Source organism: Callospermophilus lateralis, chromosome 19, assembly GCF_048772815.1.
Source record: "Callospermophilus lateralis isolate mCalLat2 chromosome 19, mCalLat2.hap1, whole genome shotgun sequence".
Lineage (NCBI taxonomy): Eukaryota > Metazoa > Chordata > Mammalia > Rodentia > Sciuridae > Callospermophilus > Callospermophilus lateralis.
In genome coordinates, this window is record NC_135323.1 from 23,009,595 (window position 1) to 23,024,240 (window position 14,646).

General features: G+C 46.8%; 1 protein-coding gene across 3 annotated transcripts in view; it reads left to right on the forward strand.

Annotated features, from left to right (window-relative positions):
• The window catches only part of LOC143384769 (S-adenosyl-L-methionine-dependent tRNA 4-demethylwyosine synthase TYW1-like), a 121,378-nt gene that overhangs the window by 15,651 nt on the left and 91,081 nt on the right, over window positions 1–14,646 (forward strand). For all 3 annotated transcript variants that reach the window (XM_076839889.2, XM_076839887.2, XM_076839888.2), the window contains exons 7-9: window positions 3,630–3,752; window positions 6,656–6,770; window positions 10,788–10,840. In XM_076839889.2, the coding sequence (XP_076696004.2) occupies window positions 3,630–3,752; window positions 6,656–6,770; window positions 10,788–10,840 (291 nt within the window). The remainder of the gene's footprint in view (window positions 1–3,629; window positions 3,753–6,655; window positions 6,771–10,787; window positions 10,841–14,646) is intronic.

Here is a 14,646-nt window from a genome sequence, read left to right on the forward strand (position 1 = left end):
AGTCACACTGGTCTCCTTGATGGACTGAGTCTGTGCTGCACCCCAGGTGAGTTTGAATACTCAGTCTTCTGTTCTCCTGTTCCTCTCTGACTCAGGCCAGCATCTTCTCTTCCTAGAGTACTGCAGTGCTTTCTTCCTGGTTATTCCTGTCCATGGTCCTGTCTCCTTTAGATTATCTTCTGTGTTCCCAGACTGCAGTGCAAATCTGTTATTTCTGTGTTTAAATCATTTTAAAAGCTTCCTCTTCTTCCAGGATGTGTAAGATCCATGTGGTCTGAGCACACCTTCCTCCCTCTTTTAGTTAAGTTTTTTGTTTCTATGTCCAGAAGATGTGACAAGAATAATGGAGAGGAGGAAAAGTTCATTTGGTCAGTGTCAGAGTTTTTGTCCATAGTTGGCCAGCCTTGCAGCTCTGAGCCTGAGGTGAGGCAGGACACCAGGTGGAAGGGCATGGAAGGGGGAAGAGTCAGGCTGTGGCCAAGGAAGCAGAGAGAGCTCCACTCGCCAGGGACCCAGAGGCACTCCCAGTGACCCAGCCTGCCCACAGTCACCACCCAGGTAATTCATGTCAGTGTATGTATTAATCCACTGACTAGACTAGGTTACAGTTCTCACCCCGAACATTCCTGCTTGTCTTATACATGAGCTTTTTGGAGACATCTCATATCTACCACAGCACTCCCCCTGTTCACCTCTAACAGCTTTTCACTTGTCTTCCCTGGCCAGGCCAGTTTATCATCCCTAACATTTGGCCCAGGCGCCATCTTGTTCAGGCCGCCGCTCATGGGTTCTGAGCCAAACTGTGTGGTTCTGTATTCCTGGGTTCTTTCCTTAAAGCTTTACCACTTCATAGTGTGTGTCCTTGTGGTGCTTTAACTGGATCAGAGCCTTTGAAAAGGAGGGGAATGTGTTATATTAGTTTTCTAGCTCTCATGCCTCACATGAACTGTGTTTACTGTTCATAGAAGAGAACTTTTAAGCTTTCCCAAGGTCGCAGAGCCAAGTTAATGGTGGGTGTGATTCAATTTTTATGTGGCAATGACCTGGGTTCCCTTGGGAGGTAGTAAATTCCTGGCCTGATAATTTCTGCCTGAAACTCTGAGGCCTTTAAAAATATATAGAGGAATGTCTGCTGCCAGATTTTTTTATTTTTTTAAAAGCCTTGGGGAACATAGCCATGGTGATTCCTTTTTTTTTTTTTTAATTTATTCTTAAGTTTTAGGTGGACACAGTATCTTTATTTTACATTTATGTGGTGCTGAGGATGGAACCCAGTGCCCTGTGCATGCTAGACGAGCGCTCCACCACTGAGCCACAACCCCAGCCCCACGGTGATTCCTACATTTTTGTGTAGCAGCTTTAGTGTTAAAAGAGTGGCACAGCTGCTGGCTTGGATGGAGCGTGCACATCCTGAAGTTCAGAAGTGTTTCTGTTGGATCTTTACAGAAAGTGTTCACTGACCTGTGGTTTAGGATAAGATGAGGGATGGATGAGGAGATCCCCGGTGTCTTGCTTGTATCTAAGATTCTGAAATCCACTGGACAGGAGAGAGGAACGTGGGGTCATGGGCAGTACTGATCTTCATCGCCCCGGGATAACTGCAGTGGGACAGCGTGCATGTGGGTCTGTGTGTTCCAATGGTGGCTGGGAAGCACTGGACCAGAGCTGGCAGAATGATGAGTTGTTAGCAAGTGTGTTGCAGATGCCACTCTTGTCTGCGTTCTTGAGAGTTTGTGCATGAACTGGGAGATGAAGTGGCCTTCACCTGAAGAAGTTTTTCTGTTGAAGTTGGGGAGAGGTGAGTTGAACATGTCTTTTCCCCTGTGGGTGCTGGAGCTGGAACTCAGGGAGCTCAAGTTATAGGCACTCGACCACTGAACTGCTCGTGTTATAGGCAGGCACCGAACCTCTGAGCAGCTCATGTTGTAGGTAGGCACTTGACCACTGAGCTGCTTGTGTTATAGGCAGGCACTGAACCACTGAGCAGCTCATGTTAGAGGTAGGCACTTGATCACTGAGCTGCTCAAGTTATAGGCAGGCTACTGGACCACTGAGCTGCTCGTGTTATAGGCGGGCACTCCACCACTGAGCTGCTTGTGTTATAGGCGGGCACTCCACCACTGAGCTGCTCGTGTTATAGGCGGGCACTCGACCACTGAGCTGCTCAAGTTATAGGCAGGCACTGGACCACTGAGCTGCTTGGGTTATAGGTGGGCACTCCACCACTGAGCTGCTTGTGTTATAGGTGGGTACTGGACCACTGAGCTGCTCGTGTTATAGGCAGGCACTAGACCACTGAGCTGTTTATGTTATAGGCGGGCACTCGACCCAGTTCCTGACCCTCCCTTCAGGTATAGCTCCTAGCCCAGTGCTGCTTTGCCAGAGCACAGGATCTTAGGAACGTGGTTCCTTGTCGTACAGGCACCATAGAACACGTAAACTAAGAAGGCTGTGACCTCAGTAGGAGTGATGATCTCCTGGGATACAATTGTGTATGGTCTGCTATTGGCTGTCATTTTGTGGTACCTGGCTGTGTTTTGTCACATGGAAGAAAGGCAAAGATGACTGCCTGTTCCTTTATTGACAACACAGAAGGCAGACCAGTGAGCCGGCCACATGCTGCTTCTGCAGTGTCAGGCTTGGTTTTAAGTGGGAGGCATTGAGGGTGCCCATGGCAGCATCACCTGGGACTGAATGTGGAGCCGCTTGGCGGAAGAGCTGTTTTGTGCCAGGTGACTGTGGTGTCTCTGCTGTGGTCTGGAGCATTCTGACCAGCACACAAAGGTTGGCAGCCTAGTTTCTTCCAGCTTTAAAATGGTCCTTGAGTTATAGAGTACCTGCTGTTTACTTCATCTCCCAGCACCTGTTCATCCTGCATTCTGCCTTCACATCTCCCTGGAGAAAGGGGTGAGGCTGTGCCTGTGCTTGCCCCTCACCAGCCTCTTCAGCCTCCCTCTCCTCACTGGTAGGAGGCCTGAGTGGGTATGAATTCCATGTATCTGTTCAGAGCATGTGGAGAGCACTGTGTGCTGAGCGCACAGTAGGTGCTCAGCGTGTTTCTTTTTTCTTTTTGGAGCTGCTGGGGATTCGAATCCTATCAACAAAGGTTTCCTTGTAGTGGTGCCACGTTACCTCCACTTTCTTTGGCTTGCATTGGTGGTGCTGGGGATGGAATCCGGGGCTTATGTGTTGCTGGTCAGCTCCCCAGCACCAGCCAGCCCACGTCCAGCTGCCGTCTCACCTGCTGCTGCTCACCCTGGTCGTGTGGGAGGGCAGGTGGGCCATCAGTTGTTCTTGTGTGGTGTCCTTTACAGGACTCAGTCTGATGCCAAAGACAGGATTTTTTTTTTAAATAATAATTTAAAGATGGTGATATTATCATTGGAAGGAGTGTGAGAGAAATTGCCTGTTATTTTGAACAGTGTATCCCTCACCTCTTTTTTTAAAAAAATATTTATTTTTTAGTTGTAGTTGGACACATTACCTTCATTTTATTTATTTATATGTGGTGCTGAGGATCGAACCCAGGGCCTCCCATGTGCCAGGCAAGCGCTCTGCCGTTGAGCCCCAGCCCCAGCCCCCCTTACCTCTTTTTAAACAAAGTATTTCTCTCTGCGTTTCTCTTCCAGGAGGAAGAGCCTTGTGAGAGAAGCAGTGAGGAAGAGTTTGGTGCTGGCGAACATCAGGGCCCAAATTCTGTTGTTGATGTTGAGGATCTTGGAAAAGTGATGGATCTCGTGAAGAAAGAAAAGGTATTGTTCTTTTGGGAAGTGCTCACTGATCCTGCCGGCAGCTGATCTCCAGTGTTCTGTTTTTCACGTGGTCCGTCAGAGCTCACAGTGAGAGTCTCCGTTCTCTGGTTTCTGTCTTGATAGTTTGACAATTTTTTTTTTGCCACATGCAGGAGTTTTGTGGAACTTGTTTCTTCCCGGCCCTGTAAAAATAGACTCCTAGGAGGATAAGCGGGGGATGGGAGGAGGACAGAGGAGAAGGTGGACGGTGGATTGGGTGGGCCTCGCTGTCTGAGGGTTTGTGTGGACTCTGCTCAAGTCTGCTATATTCTGTACAGGACAAGAGGTGCGGGGCTCTCATCTGGCAGCCTGGGCTGCACCTTGAGATCAGCATGGGGGGCTCTAGGAAGACGGAAAGTGCTGGAATGGGCTGGGAGTGCTTAGGGGTAGGTGAGAGTGTGTAACCTATCAGGGTTTATGTGCATTCTAATCATCTGCAATTTAAATAATACATACAAACCTAAAGACTAGTGTAAGTTTTGAAAAATGAGAGTTCCTTAAACTGAAAATACATCAGATCTGTAAGCCTTGGAACAAAGAAGATGTAAAGCTTTTAAAATCTGAGAAAACCAGGGAAAAACCTATACAAAATCAAGTGACAGTTCAGTAAGGCAGCTGGATGTAACGTAAAGAGTTAATAAGCTTTGTATTTCTATGTTATAGCCCTCGAGAACCTGTTGTGAAAAAAATGCTGCATATAAAATAGCCACATAAAAATATAATCACCTAGGACTTGATTTAGAAAGAAACACCCTAAGCCTGTATTTTAAAGCTTAATATATTCATGAAAGTATCAAAGTGGACTTGATAAAGAGGAAGACATACCTTGTTTTAGGTAGGGTAAAGATGTCGTTTCTTTTAAATTACACATAAATTCAGTGTACCAACAAACATGCAAGAATTGTTAGGAAAACCTTGGCAGAAGTAGTAATAAGAAGGACTGACCTTACCAGAAATGAGTAGGCAATTCTCAGAAGTTCTGCCAGCAGATTCGAAGGTAGGAAAAAATGCTCAAGTGCACCCACGGCAAGGGAAGAGCAGGTGAAAAACCACACTGGTCTGTGTTTATCATCTACCAAGAAGCACAGTTCCAGAGTGGGACAGCACCCCCATCTGTCCAGTGCTTGTACCTTGCAGGCGCGAGTCCAGAATGGCTAGGGCGTTGCTTCAGCGTCACTGGGACACCAACCCAGGATCTGTTGGTTCAGGCTTGTGCTTTGCTGTGAAGATGTAGTGTCACCAGTACAGACCACATCTGACCAGGTGGTGCAGTGCAGCCTGTTGGCAAATAGCCTATCAGGCACTGTTCCAAACAAACCACTCTGCCCACCCCGGGACACTGCTGAGCATCTCGGGAGGTGGTGGGATGGGTCCATGTGAATCAGTGTGATTTCCAGGCCATGTGGGGTTTGCAGTGGAGGCTGAGATGGACTTGGGATTTTAACAACAGCTATTTATTGTATATCTGCAAACATGGTTTGAACGCGTTCAGGTGGGTGCGTGTGTACGTGCATGTAAATAGTATTTTCTAGCTGTGTTCTCAGAAAAGATTTTTATGTTCACAATCAACTCTTGCAGCTCAGTTCAGTTCTACACAAACTACCTGGGTTGGTGTTACATGCCCGTGCTTAGGGCAGGGTCCTGCCTAGACTGTCCCCACTTCAGGGCGCAGTAGATGAACCCTGAAACAGCTCGTTGAACAACTAATCACCAAACACTGGTGGACACTACCAGAGGGATATGGGAAATAACTTGAGGCTTCCCCTTAGGCCAAGTTTGAGAAATTTGAGATTCAAAAAGATCAATGAACTAAGGGTTGTATTACATCCAGTCTAAAATATCAATCCTTGTGTGACTCACAGGAGAGGTGTGGAGGTTTCTAGATGATACAGAATGCATGATGGAGTCGAAAAATTACCTGTTTTCAGTCTCCAGTAAATAATTGATTTAAGCAAGGATTTGGGCAAAAGGTCTTTGCAGAACAGATATAAACATATATTTCTTTTTATTTTTAAAGCAAGTTTTTTTTACACAATACCTTTGTTTGTTTATTTATTTTTATGTGGTGTTGAGGATCGAACCCAGGGCCTCGCGCATGCTGGGCGAGTGCTCTACCGCTGAGCCATAACCCTAGACCCATAAACATATATTTCCAAATGTCATCCCAAAGAGTAATCTCCTGGAAATGATAGAAGTAACTGGATGAGTAGAATCCCTCTCAGATTATTTTCTAATTAGAAAGGGAAAGTGTACCTTATTAATGGACAGATCAGGTGATTCCCACATATATCTAGGAATCAAATTTATCCTCCTCCTTAATGGTACAATCTGACCTATGTCCTATTGTGGTTTAGATGTGAGCTGTCTCCCTAGGGTTCTTGCAGGACTGCCAGAGTGTGACACACCTGGCTTGCCAGACTCTAACCAGTCTGTCCATCCTACCTTGCAATGACTGGGTGGTAACTGGGCAGGTTGGGCATGGCTGGAGGAAGTGGGTCACTGGCGCTGTCCTTTACTGAGCCCAGTGAGCCCCGTGGTGTTCCCCTTACTTTCCTGTGCGTCTCTGCTTTAGGGATACTTACTGTTTCATATTTCAGGTGAGAAAGTTGACTTTCAGAGTCAGCAAGCAGCTTGCCAGACTCAGGCAGAGTGTGTCAGGTGCCCTGGTGGCTTGTGTGGTGGGAGCGCATATTTCTAGAGCCAGGACCTGGTGTGTGGATGCTCCTCTGACTGGATGTGGCCTCCTGGTGGCGCAGGTCCGGCCAGGCCGCGGGGGCCTTCTGCTGACTGAGCCCTCCTGGTCTGCGATGGTCTGTCCACTGCACATTGCTAAGTCTGGATTTCATTCTTTTTACTTTCAACAGAGAGAAGAGGAGCAGCAGGAAGAGAAAGGTCTGTTCGGGAGCAGAGGGAAGAAGGAAGGCGGTGAAGGGAGAGCCATGCTCACGCCTGCTCTCCGGGAAGCTCTTACCAAGCAAGGTGGAACCCCGGGGCTGTCTCAGGCTATGCTCAGGCACCCAGCTTGATGCCCAGGGGAGGGGGCACAAAGCAGGGCTTACCAAGGGGGAGGACACAGCCTCCTTCTGGTCAGCTCAGCAGCCGGGGCAGCCCTTGTTTCTAGGTCTCACTATTGATCTGGTGGTGGGGAGCAGCACTTCTCTGGGCAGCGTTTGCGCTGTCAGTGGCTCACGTGTGCACATGGACTTCCTCACCAGCCACTGGTGTTAAGGGAGGGTCATGTGGTATGGCATTGAGGTAGTGAGAAGTGTTTTTGGTAGAGGGTCACAGCTGGGGTTTTGCGTTCATACCTTGTTGACTTATAACCATGGTTTCTTGTAGAAGAAGAGTAATGAATTGGGAGTCTAGAGATTGACCTTCCTCCCTGTCCTTTGCACCCCTCATATCTGTGAAGGGCCTTTGATGTGGCAGTTCTGGTAACGCAGAGAAACAGGAGACAGCATCTCCTTCAGGGGACCATCAGTCAGGGAGAGGGTGCAGGCCAATATTTATATGATTTAAATAATTTTATTGCATTAGACTATTTCCACTTAGGCATTTTGTGGTAGATTACGACTGCTGTTGTGCTGTTTGTGTTCTGTTTTCCTGTTCTTGAACTTCCTTTTTCTGTTTTCCAATTTTTTTTAGATTGTTTCCTTGTGACTTGTGTGTCTCGTGCCTGTCGGCTTGTCAGCTTTAGCACTTTGTCATTTGGTGGTTGCTCAAGGTTGGACACCACACCTCTTTATCACATTGGTGTGTCCTTGACGGTAAAGGTTGAGCACCATATTCTGAAAGTTTGAAATGCAAAGTCTGAAACTTTTTGAGCCACCTGTGTGGTGCCACAAATGGGAAACCACACCTGATCAGTGATGGGTCTCCGTCCAAAGGCAGGGACACTTACAGTGCTGTGTAGATTACCCTCAGGCTGTGTGTGCAAGGTGTTTACCAAACATGCATAAGTTTCATTTTTACACTTGGATCTCATCCCTGACGTATCAATGTACATGAAAATATTCCAAAATCTAAAAAAATATGAAATCCAGAACATTTCTGGTCCAAGTATTGTGGTTAAAGAATATTTCGCTGTGTCACCCATTTGGTGTGGGGGGTGCCCTTACCACAGTGAGCTCTGTCTCCCTTCTGGACCTCTGTGCAGTGGTCATTGTGCTCTCCATTTCACACGACATCATATTGCGTTTAAGCGGTTGCTTATCTATTAAGGATTTACATAATTTGAAAGGCTCTTGAGTTGGGAGTGTGGCTCAGTGGCAGAGCATTTGCCCATTGAGTGTGAGGCCTTGGGCTTGATCTCCAGTATCACCCATCAAGAAAAATAAAGAGGGGCTGGGGTGTGGCTCAGGGGTAGAGTGCTTGCCTAGCATGTGTGAGGCACTGGGTTCAATTCTCAGCACCACATATAAATAAACAAAGGTCCACTAACACCTAACAAAGTATTTAAAAAAAAAAAAAAAAGAGGGGGCTGGGGATGTGGCTCAAGCGGTAGCGCGCTCGCCTGGAATGCGTGCGGCCTGGGTTCGATCCTCAGCACCACATACAAACAAAGATGTTGTGCCTGCCGATAACTAAAAAATAAATATTAAAATTCTCTCTCTCCCTCTCTCTCTCTCTCTCTCTAAAAAAAAAAAAAAAAAAGAGAGAGAAAGAAAAAAGACTGAATTAAATATTCTGAAAAAAAGAATTTTTTAATTTTACTCATATAGATACCATACTCTTTAGGTCTGTGATCTGTCTGACATCTTTTCCATTCTTCCTGAAGAAATTCTTTTCTTTTTTAATGGTGGAGGATCACTCCCGGGCTTCATGCATGCTAAGTGTGTGCTCTGCCCCGGGCTGCACCCCAACCCAGAGAGAGGGTGTCCTAAATCTGCTGCCTGTTTCCTTGATTTCCTTCTTTTCCGTTAGTGCTGGGGATTGTACCCGCCTCACTCAGGCTGGCTCCTGAGAGCAACCGTGCTTGTCTCTGGAGTCACTGACTTTTGTTGCCTAATGTTTCATATCCTAAAAACTGTGGTTCTCATATTTTGCCCACTTTTTGGTGTTTCCACTGGAATAGTAAATCCTCTGTTGTTCTGTCCTGGCTGGGACCAGAATTTTGTACTTTGAGTTTTAGCATCTATGTACAGTTGGCTCATCTTGGCATTGTGGTTTATGAAATTTCTTTGTCTTGTAATTTGCACATTTTTAAACCTAAAAGTAGAATTGTATAGAATATTGTGTATCTCCGGAATGAGAGAGTTAAATAACTAATAAATTAGAGCATGATTTTTATGCTAGTAGCATTAACAACATAGTGTAGGAATCGAAGAGGGGACCTAAAGTTTTCCTTGGTAGTCTTTTAAATGTTAATTCTACACCTGAGATTACTTATTCAGTTGGACTTAGTTCCAGTCCTCAAGTCAACAGCAGTGCTTGGCTTATGTGCAAGATTTATGATCAAGCCCTATGAACATGGCCCCTAGAGACTGTGGGTGCCACGAGTAACCAGCCCTGATGGCTTCTGCTTCACCCAGACACTCTCTCTCCATTGGCCTTATTTGTCTGCAAGTCTCTCTGTGCCAGAGATTCAAAGTGACTGTGGCTTGCTCTCAAAGCGTCTGAGAAACTGCTGAATGAATTCTGATTGAGTGTTCTGCTGTTTGCCCTTCTAGCTGTTTAAAAAGGAAAGACATCCATGCTTTCCATGTCTTATGTGGCTCAGCAGTTCTATACCTTTTTTTGGGGGGAGCTGGGGATTGAACCCAGGGGTGCTCTACCACTGAGCCACATCCCCAGCCCTATTTTTTTGTAACTGCTTTTATTTTTTAAATACATGACAGTGGAATGCATCACAATTCTTAATACACATGTAGAATACAGTTTTTCATATCTCTGTTTGTATATAAAGTATGTTCACACCAATTCATGTCTTCATATATGTACTTTACATAATGAAGTCCATCACATTCCTCCATCATTGCTACCCCCCTGCTCCCCCCCTTCCCCTCCCATGCCTCTGCCCTATCTAGAATTTGCCAATTCCTCCCATGCTCCCGCTCCCTACCCCACTATGGGTCAGTCACCTTATATTGGAGAAAACATTTGCCATTTGTTTTTGTGGGATTGACTAACTTTACTTAGCATTTCTTCTCCAACACCATCCATTTACCTGCAGATGTCATGATTTTGTTCTCATTTATTGCTGAGTAATATTTCATTGTGTATGTATGCCACATTTTTAATCTATTCATCTACTGAAGGCCCAGTCCTATTTTGCATTTTATTTAGAGACAGGGTCTCACTGAGTTGCTTAGGGCCTTGCTAAGTTGCTGAGGCTGGCTTTGAACTCGGTATCCTCCTGCCTCAGCCTCTCGAGCTGCTGGTATTACAGGTGTGCACTGCTGCGCCTGGCTGGCTCAGCAGTTTTAAATGTAAGTTTGCGGAGGTACTGAGAATGCACACTTGGTTGCAGTTCCTAGAATTTGGGGCAGTGTTTCTTTGTTTCAATCTCCATTGACAATCTGGTTCTTCATTTTTTCCTCAGATTGCGGATGATTGCCTCCTGGGTCATTCATGGGAAGCATAATCTTCCTTTGGCTTTAGGCCCTGGTGGGTGGTCCTTTCCGCCTTGCTCCCTGGGTCCTCAGGGAGTCTCTGCTTCCCAGGTCCTCAGGGAGTGTGTTCTGTAGTTGTTGGGAGCAGTCTCCGTGTGTGTTGTGGGTCAAGTTTGTTTATTGTGTGGTCAGAGATTTTAGAGCTGTACTGAGTTTGGCCTGTGAGATCTGTTAGGTACTGAGAGTTTAAAACCTTTGTGAATTTGGATTAGTTTGTTGTTTCTTTGAGTGTGTCATTAAATGCATGTACATTTAAAATTATTTATTTATCTTCTCAATTTGGCAAATTAAACATTTAATATTTTGTGTTTGCTAAATTTGAATATCACCTTTTGCTGTAAGACTTTGGATGAGCTCAATCTGTGTTTCTTGCTTTTCCATTCAGGTTATCAGTTGATTGGGAGCCATTCCGGGGTAAAACTTTGCAGGTGGACAAAGGTATTGTATTTGTTTTAGTTCAAATATTATTTCTATCATATGCAGCTTTTATATGGATGTTATATGCAGTGAGTGTACTATTTATAAGTATAGTTTATTGTTAATAAGACGAACAGACTTTTGGATGAAAGTTTTAAAATAAATTTTGCAAATGTTGGTAGACGTAGGACCATATCCACCATCCCAGTGAAGATAGAAGTTATTCTGCTCACCCCAGTGGATTTCTTTGTGCCCGTTTCTGCTTCGTACCACTGCCTCCCCTCCGTCACAGGGGGCTGTGCTTTTGCTGCTGTTAGATTTGCCTTGCTCACATTCCTGTGGCTGTGGCACCAGGTCCTGTGTTGTCTCCCACGAGTGGCTTTAAGGCCATTGGCCGTTCCTAAGGGGCGTCTATAGTATAGAACCCCTGGTACACTCACTTCTGCTGCTCGGTTGTAGACACTGTATTTTATCTATTGACAGATATTTGGTCTCTTTCCACAGTTTTTAATCTATTGACAGATATTTGGTCTCTTTCCGGTTTTTGGCTATCACAAATAAAATGGTTGTGAACATTGCTTGTTCTTTTGAAACCTTGGTGAAAAGCATGATTTGTTAGGAAAATAACACTACTACAGAGAGGCCGCGTGGAGGGTTGCTTGAGCCCATGAGTTCAGGGCCAGCTGGGCAATGCAGTGGAACCCATGTCAAGAAACAGAAGATGTGGTCCTGCCGTTCTGGTTGGGCACTGCCTGTACCTTCCTTCTCTGTGCCTGCAGGTCAAGGTCCCCTGCTCCCTGGCAGTCTTTTGGTGGCCCTCTTGTGCCTGACAGGAGACACCCCTTGTCTTCTCCTCTTGCCTGTCTCCTGGTTGCCCAGGCTGCAGCTGAGCTTTGCTGGAACCCACAACCTTTATGCTCCTCTAACAGAGCACCTCCCTTGGTCCCTGTCGTCTCCAGGGTGTCACATGTCATCCATGTGCTCTCTTGTGTCCTTTGGGTGCTCTCTGCTCCACAGGCTGTTGCTGTGACTTGTGGACGTCCAAGAAACTTTTCCCATTGTTTTTTTTTTTTTTTAAACTTTCTAATCCTCTACCTTTATCCTAAGGTACACGAATGTTCCAGCTGATGACACCTCTGTCACCTTCTGTTATCCCTTCCACTTTTGTGACAGTATACTAAATCTTGTTAATTAATTACATACTTCTCATATCCCAAATTCATTTTTTGCATTCCAGTGATTTTTAGTAATATTAGATTCAAATGCTTTGTGTTCATAGCCAGTATTTTGTAACGTTCTTTTTACTACTGCTAGTTCAAGTTTACAGGTAATACAATATCACATACATAACTTAAAAAAAATGGAGTTTTGCTCAAGATAAATGTAGAGGAGGAGGCCGTCTTTTGCTTAGTGCCTGGGGCCTCTTGCAGAACATGCCTGTACCACTGCACCAGGGGGCGCAGTGGAGCACCAGCTGCTTGCCTGGGCTCCTAACAGAGAAGTCTGGCCTCAGGAGGTGTGAGGAGACAGGTGCCGTTTTACATGAGAGGGAGAAGGACAGCAGCTTGTGGGTGTGTGTGGGGAGAAGCAGGGACGACCCCAGCCGAGGCACGAGGGTAAGCTGACAGAGCGTATCACGAGAAAATGGGGAATGGGTTGTCCTGGCAGACAAGCCAGGTCTCACTTTAAACTGGAACAGACATTTTTCCCGCAGTGCCACTGGGGGGTAGTGATGGGATGTCATAGAAAAGAGGTCTGTCTCCAAACCCCACATCCTATTGAGACCTGCATTCAGCCTTAGTTCCTAGCAAGGCTTTGGGAGATCCCATCCTTCAAGCAGCAAATGAGATAAAGAGAGTGGTCAAGAGAAATTCTGTGGCCAACCTCTGGTGACAGTCTGTCTCCCTGTAAAATCTTAAAATGACAGGCAACTCTAAGACAGCTTGAACACATAGCCATCACAAGGTAGGCTTTTCATCCTTGGGCTGTAAAGTCGTTTACAGTCTACACAAAGGCAGTGACTATCCTTGGAACAGGTTCATCAGGGAGAACCCTGTGCCCACGTGTTCAGGCAGTGCTCAGGTCAGCCTTGGAAGCGCAGAATGTCTAGGCCTCTTCTCGGAGGCCTGCGGTGGCTCCCACCCCTCCTGCTCAGCACCTGGGATCTGTAGGGCTCCTCGCTGTCCGCACTCCACCCTTGGTCTTCGCTCGTTAGTTAGCAGTGTTGCTCGGGCAAAACCTTGCTTTTCTCTCATCTCCCGGTCTGTTCCATGAGCAGGTATCTCCTCCCACACACAGAGTCTGACTGCTTTTCTCCACTGACGCTGCTGCACCTTGGTTTGGATCACCTGCGTACATCCCCACACCACCTCGCTCTACTCAGTCTCTCTGCTCTACTCCTAGGCTCCTGCGCGGTCTGATTGCTGCACAGCAGCCAGATGGAGGCCATGTCGCGTGATCACTCAGAGCCGTAGGGTTCCTGCCAGACCCTGTGTGCTGTGGTCTCCCCTTGCTCCTGGGGCGTACCAGGGGTGACCCCATCAGAGAGCCCTGCCCTGGCCTCGGCCAGGCAGCAGCCTCCCCACCCACCAGGAGCCACCCCTTTGTCCTTGGTCCCAGCACTTGGCCTTTAGACCTTGCAGCACTTAGAGCTGCTCTCCTCCTCGTTCATTGCCTGTCCCCATCTCGCTCACTTCCTCTTCCCAGCGTAAGGGTTTTGTTTTATGTCGCACACTCAGAGTCCTGGCATGTAACAGTTGCCCAGTGAAGTTCCTTGGGGGACAAATGATAGAAGGAAGCCCTGAACCCAAGGAATATCTGGTTTAGTATGGTTCTACGCACTTTTGAGGTCTTTTTCCTGATCTTACATCCACACCTCATGTGCTGTAGCTTTTCTTGGGGGATTCTTTCTGCTGCTCATGCTGGCCCATTCCTTCATCTTAATTTTCTCCTCCCCATTCCAGTCTCCACCCGACCAAATCCTCATCTGTATCAGTGAGGAAAACAGAAACTCCCTGGGTGTATTTTAGTAAGAATAATGAGGTGAGTTAAGTAAATGCTTGCAAAACGCCTGATAGGCTGGGAGGAGTGGAGGTCAGGGCGAACTGCTTCTGACTCTAGGACGCTGCTTCGAGGGATCCAAGCTGTGCCCATCAGCTGCCTGGTGTCTGCCTTGGGGAGTCCTCCAGCCGCTGCCCGAGGGCAAGCATCTGCCGTAGGTGCCCCTTGTTTATTGGTAGAGTCTAAATGAGCAGGCTTTGGGCGAGGGAGTCTGCAAGGGTTTGGGGCTTCCCATTCCTGCCTGAGGGAGGTGGAGGCAAGGATTACTCAGGGCTAGCAGGAGAGAGAGAGAGTGAGCACACCAGGGAGTAGCCTTTTATTGGGGAACAAGAAATTCAGGGGATAATTCCATCCAATGAAGGTTGAAGGGGGGGCCGCACTCCAAGGTCAGGGTCAGTGATTGTATATTAATTGTTATATATTTTTTTCTTATATAAGAATATGTTGTTCTAATGACAAACAAAGGTAAATGAAGTTCTGAAGACGAGGGATCTGAACCATAAGCCCTGCCGTGGCCTCTTCACCAGGCACCAGGCACGCTCTGGCACTGCTGGGCTGCTTCCCAGAAGGCAACTGTTCCCAGCTGCCAGCACCATGCACCAGCCCCTCACACTGTCAGCAGACGGTGGACTGGTACCCTCTCCTTTGGCCTGGCACTTCCATAGAAGCTGGAGACCACCGGCCTCAACCTATACATTATCTGGGAAAAACCTCTTTCAAACAAAAGAATAAAGCGCTTATTTTCAAGAGTTCAAAAAAGCTTAGCA